Below are 23,157 nucleotides of genomic sequence, written 5' to 3'. Positions count from 1 at the left end.
CAAGTAAAATGAATACAGTAATAAGTCTGTACAAATATATTCAAGTGCTGTGGAGAGGGGAAGAAGGTAGGGAAGGGGGAGGACGGGGAGGGGGAGGACACCCATGTTGATGTCCCCAACAACTTTTCCGTAGTCCATTTCTGCTCATTCAACTCCTCCATTCTACCTCACCCACTCACCATCTTGGACACAAATGATCTCATCATCTCCAGTCACTCCAGTCACTGTACAATCTCCACCCTCACCAACTCTGAAATCCCCCTAACCAAATACCACCTCCTCATCTGCCTTCTTTCCTTCCCTCCAACCTCCCCAAAATCTGTCCTGACTCCCTATAGCAATTTCCGATCTTTTGACAGCCTTCAATATTCTTAAGCCATTATGTCTCATTTGGTCTTCACACCCAAACTACCTTCTCTTGACACACTAATTATTTGTTAACAATAACATAATTATTATTATTATTATCCTCTGAACTCCACTCCCTTTCTCCTCTACCTCTCCACCAATGTCATATCACTAACCCCACAACCCTGGATCATCTACCCAGGATTCTTTCTCTGTAATTGTGCTCAAGCTGCAGGACACTGCTGGAGGAAATACAGAATCTGCTTGACAGTGTCCACCTTAAATTCTTTCTTGTTTCAATTCTGTGCTCTCTTCTACTGGCCAATTTATCTCAACACCACCCCTTGTCCTCCCAATTTGGTGCAGGCCCCTACCTTTTAACCCCCTTCCCCTGTGCAGCCCCCGTCAACTTGCTCCAATCCAAACCCTCCCCACCCCTTTGTGCTGCCCCCACCCCCCCTCCCCACCCCATCCCTGTCCTCCTATCCCAGCACCACTTCTCTTCCCCATTCTACTGTGCCAGCCCCCGTCAACTCTGGCTTGGTGGTTAGAGCCTCGGCCTGGGCATCAGAAGGTAAAAGGTTCTAATCCTGGCTCTGTCCCTTGTCTGTTGTGTGACTGTGGGCAAGTCACTTTACTTCCCTGGGCCTCTGTTACCTTATCTGTAAAATGGGGATTAATATTGTGAACCCCATGTGGGACAGGGACTCTTTCCAACCTGATTACCTTGTATCTCACTTCCCTCCTTCAAAACCCTACTGAGAGCTCACCTCCTCCAGGAGGCCTTCCCAGACTGAGCCTTTTTCTCTGCTCCTCCTCCCCATCACCCCTACTCCCTCCCTCTGCTCTGCCCACCTCCCACTTGTGTATATATGTACATATTTATTATTCTATTTATTTTATTAATGATGTTGATAAATCTACAATTCAATTAATTTATTTTGATACTATTGATGCCTGTTTACTTCTTTTGTTTTGTTGTCAGTCTTCCCCCTTCTAGACTGTGAGCCCGTTGTTGGGTAGGGATTGCCTCTATCTATTGCCAAATTGTACTTTCCAAGCACTCAGTACAGTGCTCTGCACACAGTAAGTGCTCAAGTAATAGGATTGAATGAATGAATGAATGAATGAATGAATGAATGACTCTACCCCAATGCTTAGAACAGTGCTTGGCATAATAACAATAATGATAGTAATGACGGCATTTATTAAGCACTTACTATGTGCAAAGCACTGTTCTAAGCACTGGGGAGGTCACAAGGTGATCAGGTTGTACCACAGGGGGCTCACAGTTTTAATCCCCATTTTACAGATGAGGTAACTGAGGCCCAGAGAAGTTAAGTGGCTTGACCAAAGTCACACAGCTGACAATTGGCAGAGCAGGATTTGAACCCATGACCTCTGACTCCAAAGCCTGTGCTCTTTCCACTGAGCCATGCTGCTTCTCCTAGTAAGCAGTTGGCATGTAGTAAGCACAAACAAATATCATTATTATTATTATTATTATTATTATTATTATTATTATTATTATTATTAATTAACTCACTCCCATCCAAACCCTTCAGCTCCTGCCTAGTGCAGTCTGTGGAATCCCCGTTCCATCACAGGGAAGCTCCCCTTCATTCTTGACCTGTTCCTGTCTCAGTCACTCCACCTCCTCACCACCACTAAAACCTGGCTCTCCCCTGCTGCCCTTTCCAGAGGGGATCTCATCTTCTCCCACTCTCCCAGACTCACTGGGGAAGGAGGAGGTGTTGGCTTCCTTCTCACACCCCAATTCCGCTTTCACACCATTCCACCTCCCCCATCCCTTTCCTTCCCTTCCTTTGAAGCCCGTATCATCCACCTGTACTCCAGTCTAGTAGCTGTCACCTACCTTCCCCCAGGTTACAGCTCCAACTCTTTAACCATTTTGATCCTTTTTTCATATTCTTTCTCTGTGTCTCCATGCCCATTCTGATCCTTGGGGACTTCAATATCCTCATAGATGCTTCTGTTGACCCTTCTGCTCCCTGCCTTCTATCACTCCTCAACTCCACTGTCCTCCTGCTCTATCTCACCTCTCCCATTCATCAACTTGGACACACTCTCAATCTCATCATCTCTAACCACTGAGAGATCCATAGCTCACCAACTCTGAAATCCCTCTATCTAACCACAGCCTCCTCACTTGCCTCACCTTCCACACACCTCCTCCCAGTAAATCTGTACTATTCCCTCGCAGAGAACTCCAATCCCTGGACTCCATCCAATGTTCTCAACTCATCAAGCCCCAATTAGCCTCCATACCAAAACTACCCACTCTTGATGACCAAACAGACATTCTCAATGCCATCCTCTTACTGAATTCAACTCATTGACTCTTCTAGTCCTTGGTGGATCTCGTACCACTAATCCACAGCCCTGGATCACCCTGCACAGTTTGCCTCCTTCGCTTTTGTGCTCAACGCTTTTGTGCCAACCTTGTCCATTTCAGGTTTATCCTTGCATGTTTCAACTCCGCCCTCTCCTCTGCCCGGAAAACTATTTATTTACCCTTATTGACACCCACGTCCATTGCCATCACCAGTTGTTCCAGACATTTAGCTCCCTCCTCAAGCCCCCAGGTCCTCCCACCTTCCCCCCTCACTTGCCCCCAATGAACTGGCCACCTACTTTTTTAAGAAAATTGAAATCATCAGGTGTGAGCTCCCCAAAATTGCCCCTGCTCCTCCTAGGTCCCTCTCCCTTCTGGCCCCACCTTAAACTTTCTTATCTTTCCCAGCAGAACCTCTAGAGGAGATCTCCTGTCTCCCCCTCAAAAGCCACCTCCTCCAAATGTGCAACAGACCCCGATCCTTTGCACCTATCAAAATTATCTCCCCCGCTTCCCTCTTCCCTCCCTAATAACCATCTTCAACTGTTCGCTCTCCAATGGTTTCTTTTACATTGCTTTCAAGTATGCCCGTGTCTCCCATATCCTAATAAAACTGTCCTTTGACTCTGTGACACCCTCCAGTTATCACCCCATCTCCCTTCTAACATTCCTCTCGAAAGGTCTTAAGTGAGTTGCCTACATCTGCTGTCTCAAATTCCTTGGCATTTGTTAAACTCTCACTATGTACCAAATCTTCCACTAACATCTCTATGCGGACGATACCAGATCTGTATCCCCTACCTTGTTCTCTCTCCCTCCCTCCAGGCTCACATCACCTCCTGCCTTTAGGACATCTCTACTTGGATGTCCTTCCACCGCCTCAAACTCAGCATGTCAAGATAGAGTTCCTTATCTTCCCAACCAATCCCTGTGCTCTCCCTGACTTTCCCATCACTGTGGATGGCATAACCATCCTCCCCATCTCACAAGCCCGTAACCTTGGTGTCATCCTTGTCTCTGCTCTCTCATTCACCCCACATATCCAATCCATCATCAAAGCCTGTTGGTCTCACCTTCACAACATCACCGAGATTCATCCTTATCTTTCCATCCAAACTGCTACCACATTAGTACAATCACTCATCCCATCCCAACTGGATTACTACATCAACCTCCTTCCTGACCTCCCAACCTCCTTCTCTCCACACTTCAGTCCATACTTCATTCTACAGACTCATTCTGGGCATAACATCCCCCTCCTCAAAAATATCCAGTAGTTGCCTATCAATTTTCGCATGAAACAAAAACTCCTCACTACCAGCTTCAAAGCTCTCCATCATCTTGCTCCCTCCTATCTCACCTCCCTTCTCTCCTTCTACATCTCAGCCTGCACACTCTGCTTCCCTGGTACTAACCTTCTCACTGTGCCGTGTTCTCGCCTGTCCTACTGTCAACCCCTGGCCCACATCCTATTCCTGGCCTGGAATGCCCTCCCTCCTCAGATCTTCCAAACAATTACACTGCCCCCTTTCAAAGCCCTACTGAAGGTTCACCTCCTCCAGGAGGCCTTCCCAGACTAAGCTCCCCTTTTCCTCAGCTTTCCTCCCATCAGTGTTGCCCTGACTCGCTCTCTTTGCTCTATCCCTTCTGTCCATCCTACAGCTCTTGTGTATATATTTACATATTGTAAATATATGTATTTATTTATATTGATGCCATTTGCTTTATTTTGAAGAGAAGTGAAGCAGTGTGGCTCAGTGGAAAGGGCCCAGGCTTGGGAAACCAGAGGTCATGGGTTCTAATCCCAGCTCTGCTACTTGTCTGCTGTGTGACTTTGGGCAAGTCACTTCTCTCTCTGGGCCTCAGGTACCTCATCTGAAAAATGGGTATTAAAACTGTGAGCCCCACGTGGGACAACCTGTTCACCTTGTATCCCTCCCAAGTGCTTAGAACAGTGCTTGGCACATAGTAAGTGCTTAACGAATGCCATTATTAGTATTATTATTATTTGATGAGTATATAGTTACAATTCTATTTATATATACTGAAGGTTGTTTACTTGTTTTGATGTCTGTCTCCCTACTTCTAGTCTGTGAACCTGGTATGGGCAGGGATTGTCTCTCTTACTGCTGAATTGGACTTTCCAAGTGCTTAGTACAGTGATCTGCATACAGTAAGTACTCAATAAATACGACCGAATAAGTGAATGAATAAATGAAAATGCTGAGTCAGACACAAGCTAAACTAGTTGGGCCATAGTCCATGTCCCAAATGGGGCGTACAGTTTTAATCCCCATTTTATCGATGAAGTAACTGAGACACAGAGAAGTTAAGTGATTTGCCCAAGGTCATACAGCAGTCAAGTGGCAGAGCTGGGATTAGAACTACATCACCTGCTTCTCTTTGTTACGTACATATCTATAATTTTATTTATTTATATTAGCGTCTCTTTCCAGAAACACTCTGGGCATGTCACTCCCCTCCTCAAAAATCTCCCGTGGTTGCCTGTCATCCTCTGCATGAAGAAAAAACTCCTATCGGCTTCAAAACTTTCCATCACCTCGCCCCCTCCTACTTCACCTCCCTTCTCTCCTACAGTCCAACCAGCACACTCCACTCTTCTGCCACTAACCTCCTCACTGTGCGTCGTTCTCACCTGTCCCGCCATCTACCCCTGGCCCACGTCCTCTCTCTGGCCTGGAATGCCCTTCCTCCACACATCCACCAAACTAGCTCTCTTCCTCCCTTCAAAGTACTATTGAGAGTTCACCTTCTCCAGAAGGCCTTCCCAGACTGAGCCCCCACTTTTCCTCCCCCCACACCTTCCCTCCTCCTCTGCCCTACCCTTTCCCCTCCCCACAGCACTTGTGTATATTTGTACATATGTATTAATCTATTTATTAATGATGCATATATAGCTATAATGCTATTTATCTATCCTAATGTATTGAAACCTGTCTGTTTGTTTTGTTCTGTTGTCTGTCTCTCGCTTGTAGACTGTGAGCCGATGGTTGGGTAGGGAGCATCTCTATATGTTGCAAATTTGTACTTCCCAAGTGCTTAGTACAGTGCTCTGCACACAGTAAGTGCTCAATAAACACGACTGAATGAATGAATGATTGAATAATCTTGTTGAGGGCAGGGAATGTGTGTTAAACTGTTATACTGTACTTTCCCAACGGCTTATTACAGTGTTCTGCGCACAATAAGCACTCAATAAATATGACTGATGGATTGACTTTTTTTACATGCAAGACCCATTGAAAGCCAAAGTAACTGTGGCATCCTCTGTGCTAATGCTCTGTTTAATGCTGTCCTAATGCTTTGACCCTACAGGTAATTGCCTTATTGGTCACTGCAGTCCTCACCAACCATGTTAGCTATTTTTTAGAATTCCTGCTTACGAGTTAAGAAATGAATTGACTTCATAGATGAAGGGTTCAGAATAGAACATAATTATAATGATGGCATTTGTTAAGTGCTTACTATGTGCAAAGCACTGTCCTTCCCCACTCCCCACTTCCCCATTCTCAGCCCACAGCACTTACTTAAGTACGTGTAATTTATTTATTTGCATTGTTGTCTGTCTCCCCATTCTAGAATGTACACTCATTGTGGGAAGGGAATGTGTCTGTTGTTATACTGTACTTTGCCAAATGCTTAGTACAGTGCTCTGCACACAATAAGTGCTCAATAAATACTATTGAATGAATGAATGAATGAATGAATGAATGAATGAATGAAATGAATAAAATGATCACTCATTCTAGAGGAAAATGAGTGGTGAAAGAAAAGTACTTTACAACAGCCAGGGGATTAGGTCTATCCTAGCCACTTACCTTCCTGGTCTCTATTTAGAATATAACGAAGACTGATTGGCTGTGGGCCGGGGTGACACTGAGGTCGTTCTTTTTTTTTTAAAAAAAAAATGATATTTGTTAGGCAATTACTATGTGCCAGACACTTTACTAGATATAAGCTAATTATGTTGGACCCAGTCCATGTCCCATGTGGAACTCACAGTCTTCATTCCCATTTTCATATGAGGTAACTGAAGCACAGAGAAGTGCCTTGCCCAAGTCACAGAGCAGGCAGAGTTGCAGAGTGTCTTGCCCAAGTAATGGAGCAGGCAGAGTAGTGGAGCTGGGATTAAAATCCAGGTCCTTTTGACTTCCAGGGCCATACTCTAACCACTCAATCAGGCTTGCACTCTCAGAGAACCTAGTCTTTGTTTCCTGCTAGAATTCGGAATGAAATGAAGAGAAAGTAGCAGTAGCAGAAGAGGAAATAAGACACCTTTTGTTTGGTAGTGTCTTTTCACCACCACTCCCTTGCCTCTCTATCCACCTTCCCCATTATTAGTTTTCTGTGCCCACTCTCCTTCCACTGCAATTTAGTTTCCCCTGCCTCATCTCTATTTGTACCCCAAATGAAAAGGACAGTTTCATTTGTTATGACACAGAGAGGAGAAATCTTAGAAAGAAAATGGAAGGATAAAAGAATGTTTATGCACTTTTATTTAAGACTTTTTTTCAGAGGAACAACCATATTAAATGGAACCTGAATTCTACTATTTTTTTTCCCACTGGGTTGTGAAGATGGATGACTTTCAGGGTGATTGTATCCTTAAAAAAAGACCCATTATTTGGTGGTAGATCACTTCACTCTTATACCACAGATCAGTATAAGGGCTAGTTTATAATAAGGAATGATACATGACAAACAATGAGGAAATCACAATTCTGAAAACAATGAAGACAGGAGAAGATTTGTCCTATCCAGTGGGTCTACATGAGCCTACCTATGTGAAGGGGCATATGAGGGTAAGAGGGTCCAAGAGTGAAGTCATTACCAATTCACTTGTCCTTGCCCTTCTTCTCTATATACATTCATGTAAGCAGAATCACTCCTTTTCACCTAACATAACCTAGACTGAATGGGCCATCACAAAATAACCTTAATAGATCATACAAGAGGAAAGAGCAACAAGAAAAATAACTTTGAACTACAAACATCTATCAAAATTCCTTTTCCAGAGGCAATGGAAAATGGTTAAATGGTTACCCAAACAATTTGGCAGGGTAACCATTGGCAGGCCTCTTAACGATTAGAACAGGAGATAATATGGGAAGAAATAATTCTAATAAGTAAGAATGTAATGGGAGGAAACACTTTCTTTAGAGTCTGGTAACCATGGAGGGAACATGGTTCCAAAAACAGGTTTTCCAGGCCTGCTCCTACACTAAGCTAATGTTCTTCTTTGGTTATCATGTCTCCTGGTGGCTGAGTTCCATCTCCTGAAGGTTCTGAATACTCATGGTCCTGCTTTGCTCTGGCCTCACTAAGCCCTGACACACTGGTCGCTTCATCACCTGGGAAATACACAAGAAAAACCGATTAGGAGGAAAACTGCTTAGTTAGGCTGGAAAGAGGGGAGGAGAGGGGAGAAACATTAGATCTGGGGCTAAAACTAAAATATTAAATCTGTTTTCCTCCATCCCAAGCCCCTCTGACCGTCCTCCCAAATTTTTTTCCCCAAAAGTCTCAATAAGCCTGAATTATCCAGTGGGCCCTCATCAAAGGGCAGAAAATTACCACAGGATGCTACAAAAAGTATAGCTTCCATTCAGGGGGATATTTAACCAGGTGGGTCAAAAGAATCCCCTGAAGCTTCACCATCAAACCCTTTCGGCCTAATTCACTTGAATTATACGTCAATCTACACTTTTTTGGAAGAAAAAGTGCATGGAAGAGCCCAGTACATCAGAATTATCAGACGCATTCCCTCCCTATAACAAGCTTACAGGCTAGAGGGTCAAAAGCACTACTTCCCCTTTCTACCCTTGATATTGTTTTCCCTCTTCAATTTTCTTCCTTGCTGTCTTCTCCTGATGACTGAAATTTGCTTATATCTAAGCATCATTTTCAAACTTTCCCTGTATCCCAATTTCTCCCCTCCCTGGAAGACCCAAATTGGGAACATTAAGGCCTATGGAGGTTCTGAACATCAAGGAATTTCCAAGTCCTAGACACCAACCTAATAACACTTTGCTAGAAATCTCACTGTGCAGATTCTACTCTTTCACTCTGTGAAAGTGAAAGTGAAAGTAGTCAGGGCTATAGCTATCATATTTGAAAACTGGCTGACGTCTCAAAAGCAATATTTACCATTACCACAGATGACTCCCACCCATTTAGAAAAATAGTAATACTTATAACTGTGTTATTTCTTATGTGTTTACTATGTGTCAGGCAATACACTAAGTTCTGTGGTGGTTACAAGCAAATTAGATTGGATATAGTCCATGTTCCACATGGGACTCAACAGCCTTAGGCAAAAAGAAGTAAAGTGACTTGTCTAAGTTCTCACAGCAGACAAGTGGCAGAATTGGGATTAGAACGAAGGTACTTCTGACTCCCAGATCCCTGCTCTATCCACTAGGCTACTGCTTCTCCAACTCTTATAAAAGCCTGAAATTGAAAAGCTTGGAAAGAACATCTTCTTACCAAGACATTGCTTCTGACTTCGACTGAGGTCTGTGGCGAGTGGCGGTGCTGTGCAGCTTGCAAATTGACCAACACTTAAAAAAAAATTTAAATCTGTCCTACTAAAATATGTCCTGTTCCGAACAATGCTTACCCACATATTGATTCATTCAATGGTATTTATTGAGTGCTTATTGTATGCAGAGCACTATCCTGGGTGCTTGTGATAATAATGGTATTTCTTAAGTGCTTACTATGTGCCAAGCTATGTGCTTGCTATGTGCTAAGCGCTGGGGGAGATACAAGGTTACCAGGTTGTCCTGATGGGGCATACAGTAGTAATCCTCATTTTACAGACGACGTAACTGAGGCACAGAGAATTTACATGATTTGACTAAAGGCACACAGCTGACAAGTGGCAGAGTCAGGATTAGAACCCATGAACCTCTGACTCCCATGCCAGGGCTCTTTTCACTAAGCCACACTGCTCAAGAAATTTCAGAATGAGAAACCAGAGTTAACACTGAGCCCACATGTCTCACATAGGGTAACAGTCAAAGAACAGGGAAACAAACATTTTTAATTTCCATTTTACAACTGAGAGAACTGAGGTGCAGAGAAGTTAAGTGTCTTTCTCTAGGCCACGTAGCAGACAAGTGGCAGAGACATGATACACAATTGCAAATCACTAGAACAAAAGACGGAGTAGGAATTTCCTATTAGTCTGACAGATTTTGACTAATTTCTGTGTTATGCCTAAGGGACTTTTACAACCCACTGACAAAATTGACCCTAGTGATCTGGTCCTCTGAAAGCCGGAAATTAATTGCAAATACTGCTGAAAAAAACAGTTAAAGACAAAGGAACAAAAGGACAAATAGGAAAGTACCCAGACTTGTTATGGATGTGGCAAGTGCAAAATTTGTCTGGAAGATGTCCTGCTACTTTGGGAGGCTTACCTGAAACTGTGAAGTCCTGAGTGTAAATGATATCACCCGCAATGTCATAGAGATTGTCATCCACTTCCTCACTGTTGTTGTGTAAAGCCCTCAGGTAAGGCACCACTGTCATGCTTCTCCATCTGTCTTTTGTACCTGGGCTGGGAAGAATGGGGACTACAGCCTCGCCTTGGGGTTGTTTCTGTTGAAACCAGCTGCAAAAAGTCCAAGGAACAATCAATCCTAAGCAACTGAAGAGTGTGGCCCAGTGAAAACAGCACTGGCCTGATGGTCACAGAATACAGGTTCTAATCCCTGCTTGGCCATTTGTCTGCTGGATGACCTTAGGCTAGTCACTTAACCTATCTGCCCTTTGGTTTCCTCATCTGTAAAATGGAAATTAATGCCTACCCTCTCTTATTTAAACTGTGAGCCCTTGGGGGGTAGGGACTTTGTGCAACTTAATTGTCTTGTATCTACCTGGGCACTTAATACAATGCTTGGCACATAGTAAAGGCTTAATAAATACCATAATAATATAAACAAAATTGAGCGTAGTAGCTATGATCCCTTTCAATTCCCAACCCTCCCATGTCCTATCCATCTGTCACGCCTTTTCCTGATCACAAGTCCTCTAAACTGGGTGTCTCCGGTTCTTCAAATTCCTCTCAATTTAATACTCAGTTTCTCTAGAAATAAAAGCCCCAATAACAATACCATCATTTATATGTATCTCAAAGAATCAAAAGAGGAGACAGCCCTTACAAAGACGAGCATACCAAACGGTGGGTGTCATGGACTGATACCTTCCTAGAAAGCCCAGCTGACTTGTCACCTTACAAAGTCTCAAAGAGTGAACTGGTTAGGAATCTCTGGTTGCTTGGTTAACTGTCTTCTCGCTCAATTTGTTCCTTTAGAGGGGATAAAAGACACATTCAATCAATCTATCAATCAATCAATCATTCACATTTTCATAGTACTTACTATGTGCAGAGCACTGAACTAAGAACTTTGGAGAGTACAGTACAACAGAGTTGGTAGACGTATTCGCTCCCTACAACAAGCTTAGTGCCTGGAGGGAAGGCCCTCAGAATGAAGCCACCCTAATAAAATCGTTATTTTCACTTTCAACTTGTGCTATACTTTGTTGCTCTCCCTTCACTGGTCTCAACCTAGAAGTATTGCTAGGAGACTGGAACAAGTGGTTTATGGGAACTCCTACATTTGCTTTTGGCTTTTCTGAAAAAAAGAGCAACTAGAGACTCAAAGCCCCTCATGCTAATTCTCCTCCTAAGCTCCTTAGGTGTCTGGCTTCAGACCACTGACTGCCAATGCCCCAGGCAAGGCTGATATATCAGCATTGATAGACACAAGATGAAAAGCGGGGAGAGGGGTGCAGATATCATCACTGTCTACTGAATCAGTATGGCCAAGTGGATAAGAGCATGGGCCTGGGAGTCAGAAGGATATGGGTTCCAATCCTTGCTCCACCATTTGTCTGCTATGTGACATTGGGCAGGACACTTAACTTCTCTGTGCCAGTTACCTCACTTATAAAGTGGGGATTAAGACTGTGAGCCCCATGTGGGACAGGGACTGTGTCCAACCTCATGATCTCTTATCTATCCCCGAGCGTAGAACAGGACTTGGTACATAGTAAGTGCTTAACAAATAATATCATTATTATTATTTGTATTATTACTGGTTTGTCACCTCAGCTACCATGTCTTCCAGCCCATTTCAATTCCTGTTCCACAGGGTGGCCACTGCTGTGCGGGACTGGAAAAGCTTTAAAAGTTGAGAGGCAATCAGAGCCACCATATCATTAAGGCAAATAAGGACGCTGCTTCAGACTCCTAGCTGCTAGCGGACCTATTTGGAGGAGATGTGAATCCAGCTGCTTCTGTTTCAACTCTTACTCTCACCCTGGCAGAGGTCACTTGGAAAAGACTTATGTCCAAGAACACATGGGAGACAGAGGGCTCTATTCTAGCCAGTAATTCCTATTAGTCGAGTACTAGACTCCTTTTGTCTTTCCTCCCCACTCTCACCCTTATCCTCTTCCTCAGCCATAACTAGAGGAACTTGAATGGAGATGGGAGGGTTGGGAAAATTGCTCAGTTCTCTTGTTTTGAGGCTTTGCTTTTGTCTTGGAATTTGGCAGCTGTTACTTTCAGTATCGAGCATTCCAAGACCAGGCTAGGACAGGGCCTTGTTATGGGGAGGAAGAAGGAAAACATTTTACAATAAAGTACCCAATTTACCCAGCTCTGGTTCTCACCCTTCCAAATTATGATTCCTATACCTGCTTCTGGATGTACTTAAATGACCTCCATCACCTATGGAGCTATATGATAATTCACTCATTCATTCAATCATATTTATTGAGTGCTTACTGTGTGCAGAGCACTGTACTAAGCACTTGGGAAGTACAAGTCTGCAACGCATAGAGACAGTCCCTACCCAAAAACTGGCTCACAGTCTGGAAGGGGGAAACAGACAACAAAACAAAACATGTAGACAGGTGTCAATATCGTTAGAATAAATAGAATTATAGCTATATGCACATCATTAACAAAACAAATAGAATAGTGAATATGTACAAGTAAAATAAATAGAGTAATAAATCTGTACAAATATATACAAGTGCTGTGGGGAAGGGAAGGAGGTAGGGCAGAGGTGGGGATGGGAGGAGGAGGGGAAAAAGGGGGCTCAGTCTGGTTAGGCCTCCTGGAGGAGGTGAGCCCTCAATAGGACTTTGAAGGGAGGAAGAGACCGAGTTTGGCGGATCTGAGGGGGGCGGGCATTCCAGGACAGGGTAAGGACTTGGGCCAGGGGTCGACTGGCAGGACAGGTGAGAATGAGACATAGTGAGGAGGTTAGCGGCAGAGGAGTGGAGGGTGCGGGCTGGGCTGTAGAAGGAGAGAAGGGAGGTGAGGTAGGAGGGGGCGAGGTGATGGAGAGCCTTGAAGCCGAGATTTTGCTTGATTCGTAGGTTGACAGGCAACTACTCTAGATTTCTGAGGAGGGGAGTGACATGCCCAGAGTGTTTCTATACAAAGATAATCCAGGCAGCAGAGTGAAGTATAGACTGAAGTGGGGAGAGACAGGAGCACGGGAGATCGGGGAGGAGGCTAATGCAGTAATCCAGTCGGGATAGGATGAGAGATTGAACCAGCAAGGTAGCAGTTTGGACAAAGAGGAAAGGGTGGATCTTGGTGACTGTTGTGGAGGTGAGACCAGCAGGTTTTGGTGACGGAGTGGATGTACGGTGAATGAGAGAGAGGAGTCAAGGATGATATCAAGGTTGTGGGCTTGTGAGACGGGAAGGATGGTAGTGCCATCTACAGTTACGGGAAAGTCAGGGAGAGGACCGGGTTTGGGAGGGAAGATAAGGAGTTCAGTCTTGGACATATTGAGTCTTAGATGGTGGGCAGGCAACCAGATGGAGGTGAACTGAGGGCAGGAGGAGACACGAGCCTGGAGGGAGGGAGAGAGAGCAGGGGTGGAGATGCAGATTTGGGTGCATCAGCGTAGAGATGACAGTTGAAGGGGTGGGAGCAAATGAGTTGACCAAGGGACTGAGTGTAGATAGAGAACAGAAGGGGACCAAGGACTGTCTCTTTAGAAACTGCTACAATAAGGGGATCGGAGGTGGTGGAAGAGCCTGCATATGGATAATTTGAGCACATTGCAAATGGTATCAGTAAAGTACATCTTTGGGGCACCAGGAACAGGAATTGGTACATACAAAACTGTACACAAGACGATGGGCAGGCAAACTGGGAAGGGAGGCAGTTCACCTAGGAATCCAGTGATATCAGCAGGATCAGGCTAATTACAAAGAAGGATCAGAAAAAAGGGAGATGGAAGGGATTTAAAGATACAGGAAGCAGGCCATTTTCATTTCTCTGCTTGTTCTCTTTTGAAGCTGAAGTTTCCTTGACCAGGGAGGACACAAAGTGGAACAGAAAAAGCTACACAGGAAAAAAAAATATATCAGTAACTGGACATTAGAGACCCTTGGGAAAACCAAGGTAAAAACTAGTTTAGTAGTATACTAGGATAGTTGAGATTAAGCCTGGATTGTATTTCTAAGGTTAATTCTTTTTAATTTCTACTGCATTTTAGGGTTTTTTTCTCCATGCTAGAAGAGACTGTATATTATTACTTTTTTATAAAGTACGTGTATATTTATATCTCTTAGCTATCTGCATTATTCTTCTGTGCAAATTCACTGTTTTCAGGGGATTCTTTCAATCATTCAATTATATTTATTGAGTGCTTACTGTGTGTAGAGCACTGTACTAAGCACTAGGAAAGTACAATTTGGCAACAGATAGAGACAATCCCTACTTAACAACAGGCTCACAGTCTAGAAGGAGGAGACAGACAAGAAAACAAAACAAGTAGACAGGCATCAATAGCATCAAAACAAATAAATAGAATTATAGATGTATACACATCAATAAAATAAATATAATAAAAAATGTGTACAGCTATTAATGCAAAATAAATAAATTACCGATATGGACAAAAGTACAGTAGGGCTGTGGGAGGAGTGCATAAAGGGTGCAAATTCAAGTACAAAGGTGATGCAGATGGGTGTGTGAAAAGAGGAAATGATCAAAGAAGACAGGAAGTGGAAACTGGGGTTTTTACAACCTCTTTGGTGAGTCTGGCCCAAAGTGGTAGGAGGGATGGGGCAATACTTGATGATACAGTAAGGTATAGAAAAGGAACTTGAAAGGCACTGGAGGTAGACCTGACCTTCAGATTGAAACTACAACCCTTTTCTTCTAATGCCAGGGCCTGATCCCTTCTACACCTATGGGACTACTAACTGTTCCTATTCCTCCCTATTGGCTCAGAGATCTCCATCGCCTTGCCTCTTCTTACCTCACCTTCCTTCTCTCATTCTCCATCCCAGCCCGCACACTCCACTCCTCTGGTGCTAACCTTCTCACTGTGCCTCAGTCTCGCTTGTCCCACTGTCGACCCCTGGCCCACATCCTATCTCTGGCCTGGAACCCCCTCCCTCCTCAAATCTGCCAAACAATCAACTTCCCCCCTTCAAAGCCCTACTGAAGGCTCACCTCCTCCAAGAGGTCTTCCCAGTCTAAGCTCCCCTTTTCCTCAGCTCCTGCTCCCCTCCGCATTGCCCAAACTTGCTCTCTTTGCTCTACCCGCCACGCAGCACTTGTGTACATATGTACATATCTATAATTCTATTTATTTATATTGATGCCTGTTTACTTGTTTTAATATCCGTTTCCCTCCTTCTGTACTGGATGCCCGGTGAGGTCAGGGATTGTCTCTCTTTATTGCTGAACTGTACTTTCCAAGCTTCTAATACAGTGCTTTGCATACAGTAAGCACCCAATAAATACAAATGAATGAATGAATGAATGATTGAATGAATGAATAAATGAATGGTGCTGCATTCAGAGCCCTGGAGGAGTCTATGCCATGCTTTTTCAGCTTCTTGGAATGTCCTTCCCTGGACTAGCATTGCTGCTACTCAATAATAATAACAGTGATAATAATAACAATAACAACAATAACAATAATAGTGGTATTTGTTATGCACTTACTATTGCCTGAGACTTTACTAAAGCCCTGGGATAGGTACAAGGTGATTGGGTTGGACACAATCCCCAAGCCACAAGGGGCTCACAATCTTAAATCCCCATTTTACAGATGAGCTAATTGTGGCAAAAAGAAGTGAAGTGACTTGTCCAAGGTCACTTCACTAACTGAGGCCAGAGAAGTGGTGGAACTGGGATTAGAACCTAGGTCCTTCTGAATCCCAGGCCCCTGCTCTATCCACTAAGCCACGCTACTTCTTAACTGTGCTCACCCACTAAGTGTCTGTAGTTCTATCATTTGGTGGATGGTGGAGATAGTGGACAGAAGATGTTGAGCAAAACTACAGAGACAATCTGATTCTTGGTGATTAACCACACAACAGCAGACTCTGGCCTGGACTCCTATACTGGTGGGTCAAGCTAGAGATGGTGCAGGAGGAAGAAAAAATACCATAGGTAGAGTAAGTTCATTTGTTGAATGTCTGCTATGTGCATAACCCTATCCTACACAGAATGGAGAGTATAATAAAAACAAAAGACATTTCTTGTTTTCCAGTAGGCTGTTTTCTTTGCTTCTCCAAGCCTTGGATTCCTTATCTATGGGATTGGGTTTGGGAATGTGGGCCCCATGTGGGACAGGGACTGTGTTTGATCTGATATGTTTGTATCCACCCATATGCTTCCCTGATCAGGATCACACCTGGAGAGTTTCCAGTACTCTACCAATCTTGGCTGTGGGAGGGAGAGTCAAGTAGAGGCATACCCATTGCATTCCGAGCTTGGGCAATAGTTAGCGAGGGGAAGACAATCTGCTGCAAGTCAAAACTCACCCATACTGGGCAGCAGTGGCATAGGAGAGAGTCCAAGGATGGAGACTAAAGTTTACAGCACGGAAAAAGGCAATAGTAAACCACTTTCATATTTTTAACAAGAAAACTCTATGGATATACCACCAGATCAATTGTAGATGGAGGTGGGGCACTCTGGGAGAGATGTGTCCAAGGAGTCACTATGGGTCAGAAACAACTTGACAGCTTAAGAAGTTGTCTCCTCTTCCCTCCTGCAACTCCTCTTCTCTATTCTTTTTTTTAATTTCCTCTCAACCACTTTCCTCCTCTTTTTCTTCCTGTTTCCCTCAAATCATGCTACCATTTGCTTCCACTCTTAAAGTAAAAAGTTGTTTCCCCAGCCCAGAGGGGCAGGAAAAGAAAGTCAAGACTCCTAGAATGAAGTGCAGATCAGAAGGGTATATACAAAATTCACCGGGACAGACACTCCTCATGTCTTCCAAAACTTAATGCAGATGGACAGCACCCTATGTTCCTACAGAAATAAAAGTTAGGGTTGTGGATAGGTGATGGCTGCCTACAACATAGATAGGATATGAGAACAGAAAACAGAAAAGCACAGGAATGAAAGGATGGGGTCAGAAAATAAAGAATAGTTGCTGGACTGTCAATCTACCTATAGCGTAAATTTTTAGTTTAGCTTTTGTCTCCTCCTGCTTCTCCAGCTATTTCTCTGGGCACTCATTCTCAGTCTCTTTCATGTTCTCCTCCTCTGCCTCCCACTCCCTAAAGTTGGGAGTCCCTCAAGGGTCAGTTCTGGATCCCTTCTGTTCTCTATCTACACCCATTCCCTTGAAAAATTCATTTGCTCTCAAGACTTCAAATACCATCCCTAGAAGGATGATTCCACTGACATCTCAAACTTGATATCTCCAAAACTGAACTCCTTATCTTCCCATCGAAACCCTGACCTGCCTTTGATTTTCCCATCATTTTAGACACCAGCACCAATCTTCCTGTCTCATAAGCCAGTACACTTAGTGTTATCGTTACTGAAGGCTTATTGAAGGCACAACTCCTCCAAGAGGCCTTCCATGACTAAAAGCTCCTTTTCTCTTCTCCCACTCTTTTTGTGTCACCCTCACTAGCTCCTTTTGTTCATCCCCTATCCTAGCCCCAAAGCACTTATGTACATACCTGCAATTTATTTCTTTATATTAATATCTGTCTCCCCCTCTAGAATGTAAGCTCATTGTGGGTAGGGAATCTGTTTACTATTAAACTGCAGTCTCCCAAGTGCTTAGAACAGTGCTCTGAACACAGTAAGCGCTCATTAAATACAATTGAATGAATGAATGAATCCCTGACTCATGGCTTTCATTCATTCATTCATTCAATTATTTTTAGTCAGCATTTACTGCTTGCAGAGCACTGTGCTAACTGCTTAGGCGCGAACAATATAACAATAAGCAGACTGATTCCCTGCCCAAAATGATCTTATCAACTAAAGGGGGAAAAAGACATTAATGTATATGAATAAATTACAGGTATATACATAACTGCTGGGGGGTTGGGGGAGCAGGTGAATAAAGGGAGCAAGTCAGAGTGACATAGAAGGGAGTGAGAGAAGAGTAAAGGGGGGCTCAGTCAGGGAAGGCCTCTTGGAGGACATGTGCCCTCAATAAGACTCTGAAGGAAGGGAGAGTAACTGTTGGATTTGAGGAGGGAGAGTGTTCCAGGCCAGAGGCAGGATGTGGCTGAGTGGTTGGTGTCAAGATAGAAAGATTGAGGTATAGAGAGAAGGATAGCAGTTAAGGAGCAAAGTGAGCAGGTTGGATTGTAGTAGAAGAGTAGTCAAGTGAAGTAGGAGGGGGCAAGGTGATGGAGGGCTTTAAAGTCAATGGTGAGGAGATTTTGCTTGATGCACAGGTGGATGGACAACCACTAGAGGTTCTTGAAAAGTGGGGAAACATGTCCTGAATGATTTTGTGGAAAAATGATCTGAGCAACAGGAGGCTGAAAGGTCAGCAAGGAAGCTGATACAGTAATATACATGGGACAGGATGAACAGTTTGGATAGGTGGGAAAGGGCAGATTTTAGTGACGTTGTGAAGACGGGACCAAAAGCATTTAGTGATAGAATGAATTTGTGGGATGAATGAGAGAGAGAAATTAAGGGTAATGCCAAGGTTACGGGCTTGAGAGAGAGGAAGGATAATGGTGCTGTCAACAGTGGTGGAAAAGTCAGGGGGAGGATACGGTTTGGGAGGGAAGATAAACTTTAGGTGAAAAGAGGACATTCAAGCAGAAATGTATTGAAGGCTGGAGAAGATGAGAGAACAGAGAGAGGGAGAGAGATCAGGGATGGAGATGTAGATTTAGGTATCATCTATATAGAGGTGATAGTTGAAGCCATTGGAGCAAATTCATTCATTCATTCATTCATTTGATCGTATTTATTGAGCGCTTACTGTGTGCAGAGCACTGAACTAAGAGCTTGGGAAATACAAGTCAGCAAAATATAGAGACGGTCCCGACCCAAAAACAGGCTCACAGTCTAGAAGGAGGAGACAGGCAACAAAACAAAACGTGTAGACAGGTTTCAAAACCGACAGAATAAATAGAATTATAGCTAAATGCACATCATTAATAAAATAAATAGAGTAGTAAATACGTAGAAATAGAATAAATAAAGTAATAAATATGTACAAATATATACAAGTGCAGTGCGGGGGGGGGGGAAGGATGTAGGGCAGAGAGGAGGGTGATGGGGAGGAGAGGAAAAAAGGGGCTTAGTCTGGGAAGGCCTCCTGGAGGAAGTGAGCTCTCCATAGGGCTTTGAAGGAAGGAAGAGAGCTAGTTTGGCGGATGGGTGGAGGGAGGGTATTCCAGGCCAGGGCAGGACAGGTGAGAAAGAGGCACGGTGAGGAAGTTAGCGGCAGAGGAGTGGAGGGTCTGGGCTGGGCTGTAGAATGAGAGAGGGAGGTGAGGTAGGAGGGGCCGAGGTGATGGAGAGCCTTGAAGCCAAGAGGGAGGAGTTTTTTCTTGATTCATAGGTTGACAGGCAACTACTTGAGATTTTTGAGGAGAGGAGTAACATGACCAGAGCATTTCAGTACAAAGATAATCCAGGCAGCAGAGTGAAGTATAGACTGAACTGGGGAGAGACAGGAGGATGGGCAATCAAATCAGAGAGGAGACTGATGCAGTAATCCATTCGGGATTGGATGAAAGATTGAACCAGAAGGTAGCAGTTTGGATGGACAGGAAAAGGCGGATCTTGGCGATGACGGTAGATCTTGGTGATGAATTCTCCAAGGGAGTGAATGCAGATGGAGAATAGAATGGGACCCATAACTGAATTCATTCATTCATTCATTCAATCAATCACATTTATTGACTGCTTACTGTGTGCAGAGCACTGTACTAAGCACTTGGAAAGTACAAGTTGGCAATATATAGAGACAGTCCCTATCGAACAATGGGCTCACAGTCTAGAAGGGGGAGACAGACTACAAAACAAAACAACAAAACTGAACCTTAAGAGAACTCAACAGTTAAGGGGTAGCAGGCAGAGGAGGAGCCCACGAGGGAAACTGAGAATGAGGGGCCAGAGAGATAAGAGGAGAACCATGAGAAGACAGTGCCAATGAAGCCATAGATGGATAATTTTTCAGGAGAAGGGGGTGGGCCACAGTGTCGAAGGCACCTGAGAAGTCAGGGAGGATTAGGATGGAGTAGAGGTTGTTGGATTTGGCAAGAAGATCATTGATGACCTCTGAGAGGGCAGTTTATGTGGTGTGAAAGTAATGGAAGCCAAATTGGGGGGTCAAGGAGAGATTTGGAGGAGAAGAATTTGAGACAATGGGTATGGAAAACTCACTCAAGGAGTCTGGAGATGAATGGTAGGAGAGAGATGGGGTGATAACTGGAGGGAACCATGGGGTCAAGAGAGGGTTTTATTAGAATAGGAGAGACATGGGTTTGTTTAAAAGCAGTGGAGAAGTAGCTATAGGAGAGCAAGCAGTTAAAAATGGCTGTTAGGGAGGGAAAAATGGGGGGCAAAACTTTGGATAAGGTGTGAAGAAATGGGGTCAAATGTGCAGGTGGAGGGGATGGATTTTGAGAGAAGGCAGGATATCTCCTCTAGGAAGAGATGGAAAGAACACTCTTGGGAGTGCTGACGAGGGAGCAGAGGCGAGAGGGACTGAATAGGGGCAGAAGAGATTTTAGGGAGGTCATGCCTCACAGTGGCAAGCTATGGGGGACCCGATGAGGGAGTTAAAAGTCTGGAACAACTGGCAAGAGTGATGGGCATAGACGTCAGTAAGGGTGGAGAAATAATTTGCAAGACAGAGGAGAGGGCAGAGCAAGCAAGCAAGGATAAACTTGAAGTGGATGAAGTTGACCCAATATTTAGATTTCCACCAGAGGTACTCTGCAGCTTGTGTACAAAAGTGAAGGAGGAGGACTATGTAAGTGATCCAGAAACGTGGATTAGTGGTATGAGATTGATGAATGAATGAAGGAATGAGGAGTGAGTTGAGTGCAGTAGAGACAATGGTGTTGAGAGAGTCATTTTGGTCATCAAAAGAAGGTAGTCTGGGTAAGAAGGTTAAATGGGGCATGATGAGTTGAGAAAAATGGATGGGGTCAGAAAATCAGAGCTCTCTGGGGGGGAACAGAAGAAATCTATGGGGAAGAGGTGTGTAGGAGAAGGCAAGATGGTGAGGGCAGGAATTCTGCAGTGGTTAGAGATGAAGAGATCGAATGTGTATCCAAGTTGGTAAGTTCGCGAGGTGGGGTGTAGCAGGAGGTCAGTGGAGAAAAGTAAGAAAAGTCCACTACACCAGATACAGGACCAGCAGTACCAGTCTCCTCTACTTTGTCCTTTTCAATTGTCTCTAAAATACTTCAGCGGTGTTTTGACTATCAGAAGGTGTACTAAATCAAGGCATATCAATCACTTTTAACCTAAGTCCAACACTTTTTGACATTTTTAGCTTCTGTAAGTACATTTGAGAAGACAGCCAAAAGAGTATATTGCAGAAATAGAAGGTGATAAGGGTTATAGGTGAAGGGTTACAAAAGCACTCTAGAGCTCTGCAGAAAAAGTCCTGGACACATCCCTCTTGGCAGGACAGTAGAACATAAAAGGTAAAAGTGTAAGAAAAGGGGAACAATTATTCCCTTCACTCCCAGTCCTCCCAAAGACAAAGTAGAACATAAAAGGTGAAAGTGTAAGGAATGGGAACAATTATTCCGTTCACTCCCAGTCCTCCCAAAGACAAAGCCTCCAAAACCCCTCAATAATAATAATTAATAATTATTATCCAAAAGCACCGCTCTAAGATTGAATAATAATAATAATAATAATAATAATAATGATGGCATTTGTTAAGCGCTTACTATGTGCAAAGCACTGTTCTAAGCGCTGGGGGGGGGAATACAAGGTGATCGAGTTGTCCCACATGGGGCTCACGGGCTTCATCCCCATTTTCCAGATGAGGTAACTGAGGCTCCGAGAAGTGAAGTGACTTGCCCAAGGTCACACAGCAGACACGTGGTGGGGCCGGGGTTCGAACCCATGACCTTTGACTCCAAAGCCCGGGCTCTTTCCACTGAGCCACGCTGCTTCTCCAAGGATTGAATGCAATCCTTGTCCCACATGGGATTCACAATCCTTATTTTATAGATGAGACACTGAGTCAGAGAGAAGTGAAGTGACCTCCAAAGTCATCCTGCGGGCAACTGGAATTGGAGCCCAGAATTTCTGATTAACAGGCCAATGCTCTTTCCATTAGGCCACCTGCTTCTCTCTCTGAAGGGTGAGTGAGGAATATTAGTCGGTTATTTTGGGTGGGTAACTTCCCTCTGCAATAGCAACTGGGTCAAATAAGGAGGAAGTAGTATTCCTCCAGAATGTGAGATTTCCAAAGTTTACCCATCTCACTGAGGATTAGGCTGAATTATCTGTCTTTACTACAGTTTATAGGGAGCTATTCAAGTTTTTGCAGTAGAAATATTGACACAAAAGATGGGCAGATCCTCTTGCCCAGAGGATGGAATGTAAATGAAGAGAAAATGGGTTAGAACAAGCTAAACCCAGATATAAAATAAGACAGGGAAAGGGAAAGTCTAGGGCTAGCACAAAATCTTCCTAAGGGGCTTATAGGGGAAGTTGGGGGAAGATAGGCTAGGACTTTCTTGGGTTGGGAAACAGAAGAAAGTTGCAAGCTGCAAGTATCACTCACATGTGCTGTCGTATCTGCTGTACTGAAAACCTCTTGACTGGTTCATATTCAAGCATCCCTGAAGAAAGGGAGGAAACAACAAGAATTAAATCCAGAGAAAGGCAATTAGCAGAAAAGCCTTCTTTCATCTTCCCTAAATCTCCCGGTCTCTTAGATTCAAAATGGGGTTTTGACCTGAACCCAGAAATTCCCTTTTCTTTGCCATACAGGAACTGAACAAGTTCTCAAATTAGGTCCCTGAAGTCCTTGATGGCAGAAGATGGCCTTGATGGCCACCCATGTGGCAGTTAGGGGCTGGGAAAGTGGACAGAAGTTGGGCCAGGGCTCAAGCAATGGGAGAGATGTAAAGGGACATGGTTATCAAAAGGTTATCAATAGGGTCTGAACTGAGTTACAAAT

General features: G+C 44.0%; 1 protein-coding gene across 1 annotated transcript; it reads right to left on the bottom strand.

Annotated features, from left to right (window-relative positions):
• Positions 1 to 7,204: 7,204 nt before the first annotated feature.
• LOC119946719 (serine/threonine-protein kinase STK11-like) lies at positions 7,205 to 22,886 on the bottom strand. Its single transcript, XM_038768131.1, has 3 exons — positions 22,759 to 22,886; positions 10,150 to 10,343; positions 7,205 to 8,076 (listed from the first exon to the last, which is right to left on the bottom strand). The coding sequence occupies exons 1-3, from the start codon at positions 22,884 to 22,886 to the stop codon at positions 7,952 to 7,954; spliced, it is 447 nt and encodes a 148-aa protein (XP_038624059.1). The 3' UTR covers positions 7,205 to 7,951.
• Between the last annotated feature and the right edge of the window lie 271 nt (positions 22,887 to 23,157).

Source organism: Tachyglossus aculeatus, chromosome Y3, assembly GCF_015852505.1.
Source record: "Tachyglossus aculeatus isolate mTacAcu1 chromosome Y3, mTacAcu1.pri, whole genome shotgun sequence".
NCBI lineage: Eukaryota > Metazoa > Chordata > Mammalia > Monotremata > Tachyglossidae > Tachyglossus > Tachyglossus aculeatus.
The sequence above is the reverse complement of the archived record's forward strand: the minus strand, read 5'-3'. Positions and strand labels throughout refer to the sequence as shown.

What these genes read in the sequence shown, in the direction of transcription:
- LOC119946719 (XM_038768131.1), bottom strand. Translation starts at nt 22,886, where the DNA reads ATGAAAGAAGGCTTTTCTGCTAATTGCCTTTCTCTGGATTTAATTCTT. An exon ending in CAGCAGATACGACAGCACAT is followed by an intron (nt 10,344 to 22,758) that starts GTGAGTGATACT and finishes GACTTTTTGCAG; the next exon opens with CTGGTTTCAACAGAAACAAC. An exon ending in TCAGGACTTCACAGTTTCAG is followed by an intron (nt 8,077 to 10,149) that starts GTAAGCCTCCCA and finishes TGTATTTCCCAG; the next exon opens with GTGATGAAGCGACCAGTGTG.